General features: G+C 48.9%; 1 protein-coding gene across 2 annotated transcripts in view; it reads right to left on the minus strand.

Moving 5' to 3' along the window:
* Positions 1–278: 278 nt before the first annotated feature.
* NEURL1B (neuralized E3 ubiquitin protein ligase 1B) overlaps positions 279–16,229 on the minus strand; it is a gene marked incomplete at both ends in the record, with an annotated part of 91,245 nt that continues 75,294 nt past the window's right edge. For both annotated transcript variants that reach the window (XM_080353497.1, XM_080353498.1), the window contains 4 exons: positions 279–523; positions 1,638–1,763; positions 2,707–3,414; positions 6,188–6,748. In XM_080353497.1, coding sequence (XP_080209623.1) covers positions 279–523; positions 1,638–1,763; positions 2,707–3,414; positions 6,188–6,748 — 1,640 coding nt within the window. The remainder of the gene's footprint in view (positions 524–1,637; positions 1,764–2,706; positions 3,415–6,187; positions 6,749–16,229) is intronic.

Genomic DNA, 16,229 nt, shown 5'->3' on the forward strand with positions numbered 1-16,229 from the left:
AAAAGAGCCTTTGCACTGGAAATTTCTCATTTGCAGCTGGGTTGGGTCCAGACCATGATTCTCCAGATTCACCCATGGGCACACAGCAGCTGTGCCTTTGGGCCCCATGTGATCCTCAGCTCAATTTTATCCCTGAATTGTGCCCTACCAGTCAAATAAGGAAACACAGATAACGAGCCACTTGATAACGACTGACCAGCACGATAACCCATAAGCAGGGACGGAAAGGCATGGTTACTGCTAGCGGCGTTCTCCCTTCCTACAGCCCAAGTCGGGCACTAAGGGCGGTATATTTTAATAACATCTTTGATGACCCGTCGGCAGATTGGGCAGCAGGCGTTGAGCTGCTTCTTCAGCTTAAGACCACAGGTGTTGCAGAGGCACATGTGTCCGCAGGTGTAGATCACCGTGTCCACCTCGCTGTCAAAGCAGACGGTGCATTCCCCGTTCTTGCTGCTTGATGGCTCTGGAGGGGAGAAGACGGGAGAGATGGGAGGGCTCAGGGGGGAGCTGGGAGCGGTCACTGCAAGGAGGAAGAAGGAACAAGGTCATTCAGTCACCAGGACAGTGCAGGCCTGACAGCACACAACATACATGCCCTCAAGTCAATTTTTTAAGGCTCTTCCTTCCTTAGTCATTGCCTCCTTTGTTTGGCCAAATAAATCCCAGCGTATTCTAAGTGGTAGCGCAGGCACAGCTCCAGGCAGAGCCCGCCATCCATCTCCTACAGATGGGGCAAAGCACAGCCTGCCTGGGCTTCCCGAAGCAGGGCTGTGGTTTGCACACCTGTTTGACGGTGGGGCTGTGCAGAACTCCACTCCTGCATCTTGCTGGCTGTGCCAGGGGACTGTGGCACAACACAATGGTGGCACGTGCCAGGGACAGTATTGGGCAGGGCACCCAGGGCTGCGTGCCTGAGACCCAAACACAAGGGCATCTCTCCAGCAGCACAGCCTGGGCAGTGCAGAATCTCAAAGAGGAGACTGACGGGAGACCTCATGGTGGTTACAGCTTACTGACAAGGGGAGGAGGAAGAGCGGGCACCGTTCTCTTCTCTTTAGTGACCAACAACAGAACCCGAGGGAATGGCAGGAGATGTGCCAGTGGAGGTTCAGATTGGACTTTAGGAAAAGGTTCTTCATGCAGAGGGTGCTGGACACTGAACAGGCTCCCCAGGGAGGTGTCACAGCCCCAACCTGACAGTGTTCAAGAAGAGACAGGACAACGTCCTCAGACACATGGTGTGTGACCTGTGGGGTGTCTTGTGCAGGGACAGGAGCTGGACTCAATGATCCTTGTGGGTCCCTTCCAGCTCAGGACATTCTATTAGCTGAGTCTTCTTCTATTCTAAACCTATGTGGTCTGAGACCCCCAGGCACAGCACCGCACCCCCTCTCTTGCAGCACTGCTGCTGCAGCAAGGGATCATTTACATTAAACAGACTAAGTGGGAGGCACCATGTAAGCCCTACTTCAGGCTGTGAAAAGCCTCCCACCACTTTGTGTTTCCTTCCCGTTATTTCTGTCGGCCTTGCAGGAGATGTAACATCTCTCCCTTAACCTTGCCCTGCTGAATCGCGTAGCCCCACCAGATTCCTGTCTCGGCACAGAGGCTGCCGAGGGCCGGGCTCCCCTTACCGAGTGACGACTCTGAAGCAGACGACGACCTGTTGACGCTGAAGGCCATGTCTGAGTCGCTGTCGTACTGCGAGCCGCCGGGCGATCCTGAGGGAGACACGGTCACTGGGCTGGACTGCACAGTGCCTGCAAACACAGGGAGAGCTGAGCGCCCACGGGGCCGACGGACACCAAACCCCACTGAACACCCCCTGCCCAGCGAGCCGCTCCCACCCTACAGGGCTTTAGGAGAAAGCCCAGCTGCTGGTGAGTGCTGCCCCTTAGTAACGACACAGGTGCGTGATTTTGGATGTGACCTCCAGGGCCGGGACCTGGCTATGCCATTGTACCATCTCTGCTCAGTGCTTCAGTGGAGCGAGCACCAGGTGGTCTGACAGCCATCATTTGGGGTGTAAAGTCACTCCCACGAGGTCCTGATCTCTCCAGCAGCAGCAGCCTCAAGCTCCTACTGTCTCACTAACAGCTCAGGGGCAGCTGGGAAAGGGCATTGCTTTAAATGGGAAAAACTTGCTTTACAAAGTCATCAACATCTGTTTTTCTGACAGAATCTTTAATAAGAGCAAAGGAGAAGCACTGGAACTGGTCACGAGCAATAGATCAAAAGTGACATCTGACACCCGAGAAGCATCAGTGCCTGGGGAATGATTACTGTCCATTGCCAACACATGTGCTTAAACCAGACCTGCGCTCACAGAAACCATCGCCCTCACCAAGGCAGGAGTTCAGTACCTGTTGGCTGAAGAGTGGGTTTATAAAGAATCTCTTTTAAAACAAAAAAAGCTGCTGTCCCCGCCACAGCCATCCTTGGTCCCCACCTGCTGCTCGTTTTATCTCTCGAGTCTCATAATTTTATGGAGGACTTTTATAGGCTGCATACATCTCTGTGACAGCTACCCTGTCTTGCTCAGTTTTGTTTGCAAACACAAGGTGAAATCAGGAGCTGCTTACTCACATCAGTGACCATCTGCTAAAGGCAACACTGTGAATGCAAACCCTCAGCTCCCGTTCTGGCCCAGGAGACGTTGCCAGCCAGGTGCTCCTCATTATCATCTCTTTTGGCTGCACTTACCCAATATTTTGAGCTGGTTGATCACACCGTGGATTGTAAAAAACACCCAGAGCGACTGTGAGGTGTCCACACACATTAGCATCCCTCGGCTGGCTCCGTTCAACCCGTGGTGCACCTCTCCATTCGGCAAGACCATGAAACTGAGAATGTCGCCACTGTTGAGGACCGGGAACGCTCGGTAAACAACCCAGTACTCCTTGCGGTCCAAGAGAAAGTCCGGATCTGCTGGGAGCTCGTTTGTCCGTAAAGTACTCGGATCACAAGAAGTGATGCCAAATGAAAGGGCCCCGTAGTATGGCAACCCAAGGTGTCCTACTTCCACAAAGAGGCTTTCACCGATGTGCAAAGGCCGGTCAGAAAACACCAAAGTCCTATTGCTTTCCTGCCAGTTGGTGCACGCAACCATCCGGTCCTGAGAGAAGGTGATGTCAGGTCCACGGGTGGGGTGGAATCGCAGGTCTGTGTCCAGGAAGGCTGGGACCCCCTGGGCGTGCTGCCGTCGGTTTGGGCAACAGGGGATGATGTGGTTGTCTGTCGCAAGTCCTGGTACCCGACTTAAGTTTAAGTTTGCGATTTTGGCCACCACTTGGTTGTTCTCCAGTTCGTTGTTATTGAAGTTGGCTGAATCGTGGTTGCTCTGCGGAAGGCAGGTGCTGAGACGGGCGGTGCTGAGATGGGCAGTGGTCATGGTCTCTGCAAACATGCTGTCTGTGAGATAAAGCCAAAGATAAGGGACATTAGAATAAAGATATAATTGCCTGCTTTTCTGGGTAGAATTGTTATTATTTCAGCCTACAGAGTAACTGAATTCTGTTCCTCCAAAAGGAAAAAAATGGAAAAATTAGCCAAAGGCCAACCACTAATGAACAGCTAGTGGTGAAGAGTCATATGTGGAGCAAGCAGCAGGCAAAGAAATAGCTGTGTGTTGGCATTAGCTGAGGGAAAACAAGAATTATGGAGTACCCATGTCATCTGGGAGCTCCTTGCACTGGTGAGCTTGGAAAAACTGTAAACCAGTGTGTTCCTACAGCTTTCTTAGCAGAGGGGTCTAATAGCTTTGAGCTTTCCCTGTTAAAGCAGGAAACGCCAAATCCACGACACGGTGATGGGTGAAGGAGCACACGCATGAACAGATATTCTCTTTACACTCCTTGTCGTTGCCGTACAGCTGTGAGGTGTCCAGGCACACCTGTGGCCAAAAGAGGTCATTTCACAGGATTTCAGGCCTCGCATCTCAGGGGTGTTCACACCACTGCAGAGATTTTGAATCGAGAACTTGTCACCAAAGCTACTTGCTGCAGGTGTTGCTAAGAAGATTTTTATAGTAGAGAGTTATTTTCCCCTTTCACAGCAAAAGGAAAGTTGGGATGCTGATTCTTAATTCATTTCCCAGATTTTCACCTCAGCCGTGCCAGGTCAGGGGGGGATTTAAAGGTGTGAGGAGGTTGGGGAGTGTCCTTTCTTCTACTTCCAGCACTGCTTGGACACTTCACTCCCAGGTCAGGCATTAACCAGCTGAGCAAAGTCAAAGCACATGGAAGTGAAGAGTGTGCGTGAACAAATCAGGCTCCTGGTGTTCCCAGAGATGGAGAGCATCCCAGCACCAATGCTCCTCAGAGGAGAACATCACCAGTCTTAAGTAAGGAGGGAAGAACACCCAAATCCATTAAGCAGCTGCAAAGCTTAGGCTCCTTTCTTGGGAACCCAAGCAGGAGAGGCCACTGGTGTGGGCTGATGGCTGGACCAGCTGCTTCTAGTAAGTACACGGTACCTGGCAAGAAACGTGCTCACAGAACACTAAGACACATCCAAGCTTCATGATGCTGAAGGATGCATTTTGTGCATCCGTATTTGAGCTGTATTTCATAGCTTTCTCAACTTGCAGAATTTTGTGAGGAACAGAGAGAGGCAAACATGTCAGCTATGACACCACCACATCTGGAGCAAGGAGGCCAAGTCCCCTGGTGCCCCAGATGGCTGAGCACCACCCTGATCCCCGAGGCAGTTTGTGGGGCCTGGTGCTTTGATTTAAAAAAATAAATCCAAGTACAGGTGCCCTCAGGACAAGGGTTTCACTCTGCACACTTGGATGATGCAGGCAGTACTGGGGAGTAGGTGGCAGAAATAAACTGCATTTTACTTTCCTAACTATAATCTAATGAGGAAGGACTGCTCTGCTGAAGCAGCTGCACTGGCCAATGCAGCAAATGCTCCTTCACCTCTGTGTTGAGCGCCAGAGGCTGGAGTGCTTTGTAATTGCAATTACAGGACAAGCTACTGGTAAGGTTTAATTACACATTTGAGGCAGAGCAGGCAGGGGAAAGTGTTGTTTATGTGTAGCCTTCTTGCCTGTATAATAATTGGTACCATTTGGAAGAATATGTGATGAAGCTGCCTGCCCACTGGCCTAACCATTTCCCAGATTATCGCTGCTGTCTGCTCAGTGTGAGGATGGAGGCATCATCACCTTGAGCAGATGCAGCTTAGTTTGGCTGTTAAAAACTAAATCAGCTCCTAGGAGCCTCCAGGAAAGGGCAACACTCTTGTATTTTGAAAGGATTCCCTGTGGTGTAGACCAGCTCAAAACACTCCATCTAACACTGAACTCATTTGAAATTTCAATGCCGTAAATCACAAAAGGAAAGTCATTCCATGGCAATCAGCTTGGTTTGCTAATGGGAACAAATTCATCCCCTCTTGCAGCTCTCCCGGAGGACGATGCTTGTAAATCAGCCAGGCAGCACCAGAATGCAGTGATGTGCTTACGGGTGAGGGGGGATGTGGCACGCGATGCCAAGCATCCCAAAGCACATGGGAGCTCGCACTACATTTTCTCATCACTTTTCAGCTGGCGAGCTGCATCCTGCGCTGCAGCCGCTGCTTTGCAGACATACAGTGATGCCCGTGTGCACGGGAAGGGTAAATCGGGTTACATCTGCAAACACAGCTTGTTATACTGCCAGACTAGGTGGGGACCAGGGCCAAGAGTTCAGAAGGGCCTTGGGAAGGAGATACGTGGGGAATGGGTCATAGTTTTGCAGTGGACTGGCAGTAACTGGTAGGTGGGAAAGAAGAGGGGAAGCCAAAGCCTTTGTCTCCTCAGTCCCTGGGACGCTGCTGTAAAGCAGCACCATGTTTTTCCAGGCTATAGCAGCACATGTAGCTGAGGAAAAAGCCGGGTAAAGAAAAGCTGGGTAAAGTTACATGTAAAGATTTCCACCTAGCCCTTCACACAGCTGCAATAATGCACAGCCTTAGGACTTCTCATCACTGACATCTCTGAAATATGTTGCTTTCTGGATCCCTGCTGCTGGCAAAAGAAAAACAGTTAATTTCAAGTACAAAACCAACAGTGAATTGGTTTTCTTAAGTGTCCCATAGAAATGATCAACCAGACAGATTATGCATCTTTTTTCCATGATCATGCCTTTGTAGAAAGAGCAACCAGAAGAGCAAGCCAGAGGCCAAAACACACACTTACCTAGTATTTGCACTTCATGGGTAATTCCATAGACATCTATGAGTGCCCAGAGAGGACCAGAAACTTTAATACCACAGTGAAACAATATCGGCTCCTCATCATTAATACTGTAGAAGACTCTCCCATGGCGGTCAACCCAGAAGGCCAAGATATTGTCTCTGACAGCAAACCTCTCTGGCAAAGCTTTGGCCCAGTATCCAGGTCGGGTCACCAGGTCCGGACAGGCGTACTTTGGTATGTCGTCAGAGCTCATCTGCGACGGGTCGTGAATGGTGAAGCCGAAGCGCAGGGCTCCGCTCCAGCCGTGGTGCACGGCCACCAGCTTCAGCCTGACCTTCTCGTAGAGGTGGATGGGCCGGTTGGTGAAGGTGACCCCGTTGCAGAAGCTGTTCCTCCGCGTGGCCTTGCGGGAGTGAGCGTCCAGACGCACGTTCTTGCCTTTGGCTTGGGAGTGGAAACGCGGCGGCTCCGTGATAGCGAGGACCGAGCGTCTCTCATGGCTGCTGTTGGGCAAACTGTAGTAGGGGCGGCTGGAGATGGAGCGGGGCTGGTGGCTTGTATCTGCAAAAGGAAAAACCAGCGGCTCCGTCAGAAGTGCCGGACCTGAGCCGTGCATCAGCTCAGCCCAGGAAACCACAACTGGCTTGCCACGCCTGCCTGGCATTACTTAGAATCACAGAATCATTTCCGTTGGAAGAGACCCTCAGGATCATGAAGTCCAACCATAACCTCACTCCAGCACTAAACCATGTCCCTAAGAACCTCGTCTAAACGCCTTTTAAACCCCTCCAGGGATGGTGACTCCAGCACTGCCCTGGGCAGCCTGTTCCAATGCCCCACAACCCTTTCCGGGAAGAACTTTTTCCCTAATATCCAATCTAAACCTCCCCTGGTGCAACTTGAGGCCGTTTCCTCTTGTCCTATCACTTGCTACTTGGTCCTGTCACTTGCTACTTAGTCCTATCACTTGCTACTTGCCAGGAACCACAGTGTTTAATCTTAAAATGCCATGCTTTGCCATAATCTGCTCTTTGTTGGGCTAATTTGGCCCTCAGCTTTATACAAATGCAAGGTAAATATGGCTCTTGGGGCAAAGGTTAGGCAGCTTCCCTTCTACACCCTGCAAAGCTGGATGGAAACGAACATCCTTTTGTTCCCATCAGATGCATCCTATTGCACTCGGAAAGTCCTAACACTTGTGATTGTGGCTCCAAACTTCCTATTTACAATGTATGTGCTGTTAAATCACCAGCGGAGTCACATCATCTCTGAGGATCCCAGCTGTTAAGATCAGAGATAAAATCATAGAATCTGGGGACGTGCTGCTGCTGGCTGCTCTGTTCCTTAGTTTTCTAATGATGAACAGGAGCTTCTGAACAACACAAATAAACCAAGATGTTTAGCAGCTGGATCACTACCTCTGCATCACCAGACTGTTCTTCTAAAGCTTGCAACCCAGCCCCTGGTTCAGATACCAGATTAAAACCTGGACCATTCAGGAACATCTCATCCTGCAAAGCCTTGCTTTTACACAGAACCTTCCATTTGAGCTCAAAGCACTTTATAAATTATTATTGTTTTCAGCTTCGCAGCACCACAGATGGCACAGAAATCCTGCCATGCCCATTTTACAGATGGGAGAAGGAGAATTTATGGGCGAGATCTTGCAGCATTTAAAGTCAATAGCAATTTCAAGACCCATCTCAAGAACAGCAGATTTGAGGCCTAAAGTGAAGTTCACACAAGCGTGGAGCAGAAATGAAAAAAGCCCAACTTTTAATCTTAAGCCTTAGCTGCAAATTCCCCGAGGTGGAAACAATGTCTTTTGCATATCCCTGAACATGGGGTCCTGCTGAGCGACCAGGACCCCGTGGCCACCATCACCGCCACCATCATCATCATCACGGTGTCACAGGCGTTTAGTCTACCCATTTCCCACCCACCCCAACTTGCCTCCTCTTTGCACCTGGCTTAATAGATTTTTAAATCAAAAATGGAAGATGCGCTAGGATCTCAAAAGCATCCTGTTAAATATAAAACTGCATCACGTACACGCATTTATTTCGAAACATTTTGCCATGTTTGAAGCTTTAGTAGCCTCCTGCCCGGCCCTTCCTTCAAGCTGCTTCCTCCCTGTGTGTAACCCCTGCCTTTGCTTTGTGACAAGGGAAGGATTTTGTGATGCTTTCCTCTCTTGGAAAGTAACACCAGAAGACGCGGGGAGCTCAGCTGGGAAAGCTGGCAGGAAGGCTGCAGTTGCAACAGCCTTTTTTGCAAGCAAAACCCTACCAGGTAGGGCAGCGAGAGGCTGGGACTTGCATTTGCTCTCTGGACTAACAGAGGCTCTAAGCAACCGCTGCCTTTGCCAATGCAAGAGAAAAGGGCTCGCAGTCAAGATCCGAACACAGGATTAGCCCTTGAAATCAGGCATCTGCAACAGGAGGCACAGAGCGACAAAGGCAAAAAGCTCCTGTTTGCATTAAGGAAAAAGGTCAGTCCTAGATTGTGACAGGCAAATGCGGTGGCTGAATAAAAGGTCTTTTGTGTCTCTTCACTTGCACTGCACGTGACAACCCCTGCGCAGCACAGGGTAATGGTTAATCCTATTGTGCGCTAATGTAAATAAATACATCCTTGCACTTACACCAGTGCGGGGTTTGCTATTTCCATAAGGCAGAGTCCTGGGGGAGACAGAGAGAAGTCCCCCCGGGTGTTAAGTCCCCCCGGGTGTTAAATCCACCCTGCCCAGCTCAGCACTGCAGCTTCCCCGTGGGCTCTCCCAGGGCAGGAGGGGGGTCCCTGGGTCTGTGGATCAGCCCCAGCCGTGCTTGCAACAGGTATGGGTATTTCTCTTAGGTATTCCCAGGAGAAATCTCATATCTCTTGCCTCTCAAAGAGCTGAAATGCAGAAGATGGCTGCTCTCAGCACAGACCATCCCCTGCTCATGTGCGTGCTGCTCCATGTGTCTGCCTGCAAACGTTCCTGAAAACGATGCTGCAGAGGAAATACGGGTGGGGGTTTCCTTAGCAGAGACAGGCACGGTGGCACGAACCCCCCCAGCAGCGCTGGGCATGTGGCCTCGAGCACTGAGGGGGGAATCCTCGAGCACTGAGGGGGGGAATCCCCATTTTTCACCCGGGCTCAGGGAGCCTTTGTGTCGGTCAGCTGGGATGTGGGCTGAGCAAAGCCATGGACGGGGCTCCTGCGGGACCTGGTGGGCTCAGTCCTGCTCATTCACATCACACCTCGCCTTGCCGGGCTACAGACTCCCCATGTAGAGAAGCCATCATTTTCTAATCCATTGAGCTGCACTTTTTTTCTAAGATGGTTAAAAATAACTCCCCTGTGAAAGCGAGTGCTCCAGCCTCAATGTCCCAGTGTTGGCCAGGAGGAGGAAGGAGGGAAGAGAGCTTTTGTCCTTGTCCCTGTCCCCTCTCCACCAGCACAAAAACCCCCTGCTTTCCACCCCCTGTTCAGCACCAGCCTTCCTCCCACATCGTCCTGCTGGAGAAAAGGCCCCATAAAGACTGAGCACAGCAGGAGATGATGCTCTTGGGTACAAGTCCCAGCAGGGACTGCTCGCGCTGCTTTCAGAAAGCACAGAGCACCGAGGCAGGAGGGGCAGTGACAGCAGCACGACGCATGGAAGAGCGATGACACGAGCACCCACTTCAAAAGCAGCTTTGGGTCCGTCCTGCCAGAGAGGAACTTGTGGCCAGGGTTTGGTGCTTTTTTGTTTTGTTTTGTTTTTTTAAAAAACAGGAAAGCGTATTGTGGCTAAACAATAGGAAAGTCCCCAGAAGGAAATGAATGAATAACTTATTTATAACGCCGTTCCCCCCTCGCATGAACACCTGCCGGTTGCCACCAGGAATAACGCCTGACATAACCCGAGGCAGGGCAGGCAGAGCTCTCCCCTAAACATGCTCAGCTCAGGCTTGTGTTTTCCTCATCATGTACTGATGGGGACCAGGCAAGCTCAAAGGGATGTTTATGCCTTTGAATTGCCCTAATTTGCGGCTCAGCTTCCATAGTTTGGATCGCATTTCTATCCCTCTGCTATTCCTCCAAATCCTCCCCTTTCTGTGCTTTACCACCCTAAAGCCGGTTAGGGGGACAATGACAGCCAAGCTCGTGGCAGAAACGCCACCCTCCCCAAGGCTGCCTGATGCGGTGACAGGCAGATAATGGTTATGCCAACTATTTTTTTCAGCTGTGAGGTTCCTACAGTGCTTTCAGCAAGTAATTTCTTCTCTTTATGCCTCACTTCCCTGTCTAACATAGAGTAATAGTATTCTTCCACCTTGCAGTGAGCTAAAAGGATTAAAAATTGCAAAGTTCTCAGATATGTAAATCCCTGAGCATTGTAAGCACGTCAGTGGGCTGGCTACATCATCAAATGGCACACGAACCACTGCATGATCTCTTGAGGTCCCATACAGCATTTTGCTGCTTTTTATTCCAGAGTTTCCAATTTTTCACCCCTACTCTCACCAACTGCAAGCACATTGAGCATGAGTCCTGAAAACACAGGAGTGGGGCTTCAGCAAATATGAAGTAAGCCAGGAAAATGGAAGAAAAAGCAGAATGGAAGGATGAAGAATGGTGAAGGGCTTCTCACTGAAACGTGCAAAGGAACCTCTTTTGGCAAGGCAGCATTTCCATCCACATGCCTATGGTGTCCCATGGGCAGCACCAAACAGATTTGGGTTCTGGGGACCCTTGCTCCCAACCACAAGTAGCTATCGCACATCTGAAACTCCACCTGCTTTCCAAAAGGCCAGCACATTTATTTCTTAGGTTACGCTGACCTTTGGAGAGGTATTTTAACAAACATGCAATTTGCATTTCAAAAAGCTACAGCAGGCAGACCCTGGACAAATTCCACATATTCATCATGGTTCCAGTTCTAAAAATAAACATTTTTTTCACCCATTTGTTCACAGTGTCGGGTTTGCTGTGGCACTGTAATCCCACTGAGAGCAGCAGACAGAATTGAGAACAAGAGCCCTTTCCAAGGCTGCTGCTCCCCAGGGCACGGGACCGAGGAGGCTGCTCAGCTGGGGAGCTGACTGCAAGCCAGACTGATCCTGTCTTTGCTTGCCCAGACAAGCCAGGCAGCAATAATACCACAGAAAGCCCTAAGATGACAAAGAGGAGCATAGTGTTCAATGAGACCAACGCTAGAGCAGAGAGCTGGGACGAGGGCAGCCTGGCAGGAGGAGGGCACTGCCGTGATGCACCACGGCAAATCCACGGGCTGTATTAACTCCACGACCGCTACAGCAAAAGCCTCTCCATGGCTCCCACAGCCCTTTCCTGAGGACGCACTCCAAGTAAACCCATGACAAAAGACGCACAGGATCACCAGGCAAGCAAATGACAGGGCAGCCGAACAGGGATGCACACGGGATAAAGTGAGGATGTCAAGGGAGCAGCAATCACTGGGACCACAGCTGGAGATACAGCTCATGGACATGCAGCTGGAGCTGGATGTTGTTCAGGGTGTCCCCGTTGTTCAGTTGTCCCCGTGTTGTTCAGAGAAAAGCCTGAAAGGCAGAAGCGTTCAGCCTGAAATCTATCTATTAACGCTTTTTGCAAGGGCCAAAGCGAATCCACCGAACACACCCATGTCTTATCTCTATGGCCACTTTATCAGTAACATTAGAACTTTTTCCTATTACAGTAGATAGTTAGGTCGCTGCTGCTGCAACAACCCTGTTGAACATTAAACAAAGTACCTGGACAGAGGGGGCAGGTGGCTTATGCTTTGAAACAAGAAAAATCCCAACAGGTGGGGACAATGCGGCCAAGTTTACTGTGTGAATGCGAGCTCGTCGAAACTGCCCTTGCAGACCGAAAGTCAATCACAGTGCGGTCCAGTAACAGTACAGCCCTCGCCATGCTCGTCCCACCGCATCTTTGCTGCCCAGACGATGCTGGAGCTTGGCCGGGGCTGGAAGGAGCAGGCGAGGCTGTTACTGCAGATAACGAACCTTAACAGTAACCCCAAACAGCATTCTGTTCCGACAAGATCTTATCTTCTGAGAACGAGAGATACAAATCTGTTCACATATAAATTTAGTGCGCTGCCCAGACTGTTTTTTTTAATACAAAAAAACGTGTCGGGGAGCGCTGTGGGAAGCACGGGTGACGCCTATTCCGTGCTCACCAGTGTCAGTTTGTAAAGTCAAGTTACCAAATCCAGTGTAAGGCTGGTACAAAAGATTGGCTTCATTTCTGAACATCCTCCTGGCTCAACCACTGGAAAACTCAACTTGACAATCAATAAATATCCCCCAGTTTGCATAACCGGTCCAGAGCCCTGTTCTTATGTAAAGGTCTCCCTGTCCAGTTCCCAAGCCTGACACAAATTTCCAGGGTGTGCAAAACCCCCACATGCTTCACTTGCAATAGAGTGATACAGACGTTGAGGTGTCAAGGAGAGACTGAAGAGCCTGCAGTGAATTGCAGCAAATGTGACATTTTTTAGAGACTAATTTGGGAAGAAGGGGAGGAGAAAAGACAGAAGTTGTTTATTCATTAAAAAAAGAGAGTGAGTTGTGGCACTGGGGTAACTCTCAGTGCAAACATCTAACGGACACACAACATCTTTCATTGCAAAACAGTCCAGAAAGATCTCTGACAGAGAATGGGGCTTGACTTTAAATCACAAAATCAAGTTATGCCTGTCTCCATGAGGATTTTCAAGCAAGAAAACCCTCTTGCTTGGGTGGATAATGCTTGAAACCAAACATGTTATGGTGGATTTAAAAAATACAACACTAAAATCTATTTTTTTTCTGGGCAGAGGCTAATGACCCATTTATCCTGGTCTTCTAGGTGATCCTCCATGAAAGCAGAGAGGTATTTGCCAACACCATTAGGCAAAATGCCTGTGTTCTGATCCTTTTCTCAACCCAGCAAACACCAGCAATTCCAGCAGGACCCTGTGGTATTTTCCAGGCTGCTCCATCCCTTGCCTTCTGCAAACGAGCTCCTGTATCCTTGCTCCTTCCAAATTAAGCCCTTTCCTTGCAGTGGGAAGCTCGTATGAATGCAAAGCTCAACCACATCCTCTAAAAGAACAGGAAAGCCAACACCAGGCCTGAGCTCTTCACCAAACGTCACATCGTGACACCAGCATTGGAGCTAAAAGATGGTGAGTGCAGCTGAAGCACCAATGTCTCCCTCCAAGATCCACCAGCTGGCTCGAAGCAGAAAATAACCCACGACAGAAGGTCTGCTCCAAGGATGGAAAGTGCCAAATGCAAATCTTCCACGACCCAGAACTGATCGCAGAGCTCCAAAGATTAGGGAGAGCCAGTACCATCCCAGATCAGGCAAGAAAACTCTCCCCACCCACTTCAGACCTTCTGCTTGGCTTTGTTCTTTGGACATGTGGGCACATCTTCCACCCCTTCCCAGCCCCCTTCCACCTGGAAACGGCAGGATAACCATGACCTATTCTGCTGCTTTTCTGTTTCTGTCCATAGGTCTTCATGTCTCTTTATCTTTGTGCCTACGTACCACGACACCACACTGAACAGTTCCCTTGTGTCTTGTACTTTTAGAAGTTTTCGGGCATCAGTATTGCTGCCTTTTTTTTTTCTAGGCTGAAGATGTCTTACTCGTTGCTTGGCCATACATTTTCATTTGGTTTAATGAAATAACTCCTTTCATCATGTGCAAATGAGAAACATTTAAAAAAAAAAAAAGGCAGAATAGCATTTCCTAATCTGGACAAATAGGAAAAATATTATTTAATGTAGAGGGTTTTTTATTTCTGTACGTGGTGAGACAGCTAAGAAATGATGCTTTGCTAGTAAATGAACTCAAACTTGATGCAAAGAAAGGCAGTGCATGACTCTGATGGTGAAGTGGTGACTTTGGTCACTTTGATGGTGTTTTGGTTTGGCCTAAACCAAAACAGTCTTGCAGATCAGGCTGTGGAAGTGGGTTCTGCTACCAAAATCTGCTGCTGGGTCCGCGGGTGTAGGTAAATCCACCTGCACTCGCCCCCATCTCCCTCTTCCCCGTCTCTCTCCTGTTGTGCCTCTCACTGTGCTCACGCATGAATTTTGCTGTAAAGTTGGCCCCATCTTTATCACAGGTTTTTAGTTCTCCTGCATATAAATAGCACTAAGAATACATAGAAGCCAGCGACTAAGCATGGGAAAAAAAATCTCCTCTCCCCCGTATTATTAGCAAATCTGGGTCAATGAGTCTGCAACTCTAGTAACAAATTCTTAGACTCGGTTAATGAGAGACAGAGCGAGAGCGGGCAGGAGAGGGATGGAGAAAAGGCAGGGTTCATGCCATAATCCCCGCTTAAGTCTTTCGGTGCGAGCAATGAGGGCAGCTGCACGGTAGATGAGGAGTCCTGGAAATGGCTGAGCTTATTTAATCTGTTATACAGCATCGACAACCCAGTCTGCTGGCTTGTGTCAGTCACAAGGCCACACTCACGAGCCAAAGAGCTTTGAAAGATGCCAGAGATTTCAAAGTCACAAAATACCACATGCAAAAATTTTGGCTACTGGCTAAAGATAAAAAACACCTCGTCAAAAATTGTCAGCCGCTCTTACTACAGCTCTGATTGGGAACTTTTGCACTGTGTTGTCACTAATATGCTGCATATGCAACACGTAGGATTTCATACACCAGGAGAGCAAACCTGTGCCTTTTGTTCAACGTATTACATTTTTGCAAAACTCTCACCTTCTTTAGAAAGTTAAGTTTAAAGGGGGGAGAGCAAAGGGCTGTTCTGCTCACTTTATCTTCTAGTCCTGATCTCAGAGTCCACAGTTTTGGGAGGTGATCGAAAGCAATGAGAAGCAAGCAGCTGATGTCTGTTGAAGCAGCTTCACAAAAGGTTTCTGAGGACTGCTAGGCTGGAAGATTAAATATTCTCCAAATCTAAATGCTCAGTTTGTCAGTCAGTAATTAAAAGACACATTTTTGTGACTTATTATTTTCATTGTTTTCCAGAAATAGACAATAAAGTGTACCATTAAGTGGAGAACACTCAAAGATGAAACACTTCAGGCTGGACAGACTGGTCTGGAGGAATGAACTCATCTGGAGACCCAAAAATGGGAGGAAAGGAGCAGAGCTGTGCATGAAAACCCTCATGTTCTCTGAGGCAGTTGGGTTCTGCTTTGAATTACTAAATTAATATAGAAATGAGGTCCAATTTCTACAGATTTATAGTGCTAAACCTTTTATTTTCCCCCAATGGCTGCTACTTTGGGCAGGTCTGAAGCCCATTACCTTTTTCTGATGCATGAATTTTGTTAAATCAAGCGCGTTGTGCTCACTGCAAGATAAACCCAGCTTAGAAAACAGCCAAGGACGCGATTTCAACCATGGCTATCCCGTCATGTCAACCACCATTTTCCTTGCGCGTTCCCTTTTTCCACAGCTTGACTCAAGGACGGTCCCACAGCACATGTGTCGGGGCGGCTTTTTCTCTAATGACTGCTCCTATAGCCATTAGAGAAGAAGGACCTTGTCTTCAGCGATTCAGCACTCTACAGTATTGCTCAAATATGGATTTTCATTAATTCTTCGCCTCCAAGACAACTTTTCCCTTACGGACAGTATAAACGGCTCAGAACTGTTTTTCACAGCAGTGCTTTATGTTTAAAAAGCATCATTCTGAACCGGTGTTTTACTTTTCCAATCACGGCTGTGATTTGTTGAAGAGTTACAAGAACACGCAAGCGGTGTAATCGCTGACATTGAAACGGTCCGTGCCCTCACCCGCTCCCCTTGCTGCCAGAGCAGCACGTAACAACCATTAATGCAAATAAACTCCCTCTTTCCATTGAATCTCTTTCCTTCTGACCAGCTGTACCAAGTCATCTGCACTGGGGATTTATAAATAGTGACCATGTCGTTCCAATGTTAATGGCTTTTAATGAAATTTGAGAATGAAATGCATTCCCTTTTAATATCCTCAGAGCAGCAATTCTATTCCATCCCACGGTTTCAATACAGGGCTTATGGAAAGAGTGCTGGAGCTTGGCACATCCTTCC

This window comes from Nesoenas mayeri, assembly GCF_963082525.1.
Source record: "Nesoenas mayeri genome assembly, chromosome: 14".
Taxonomy (NCBI): Eukaryota; Metazoa; Chordata; class Aves; order Columbiformes; family Columbidae; genus Nesoenas; species Nesoenas mayeri.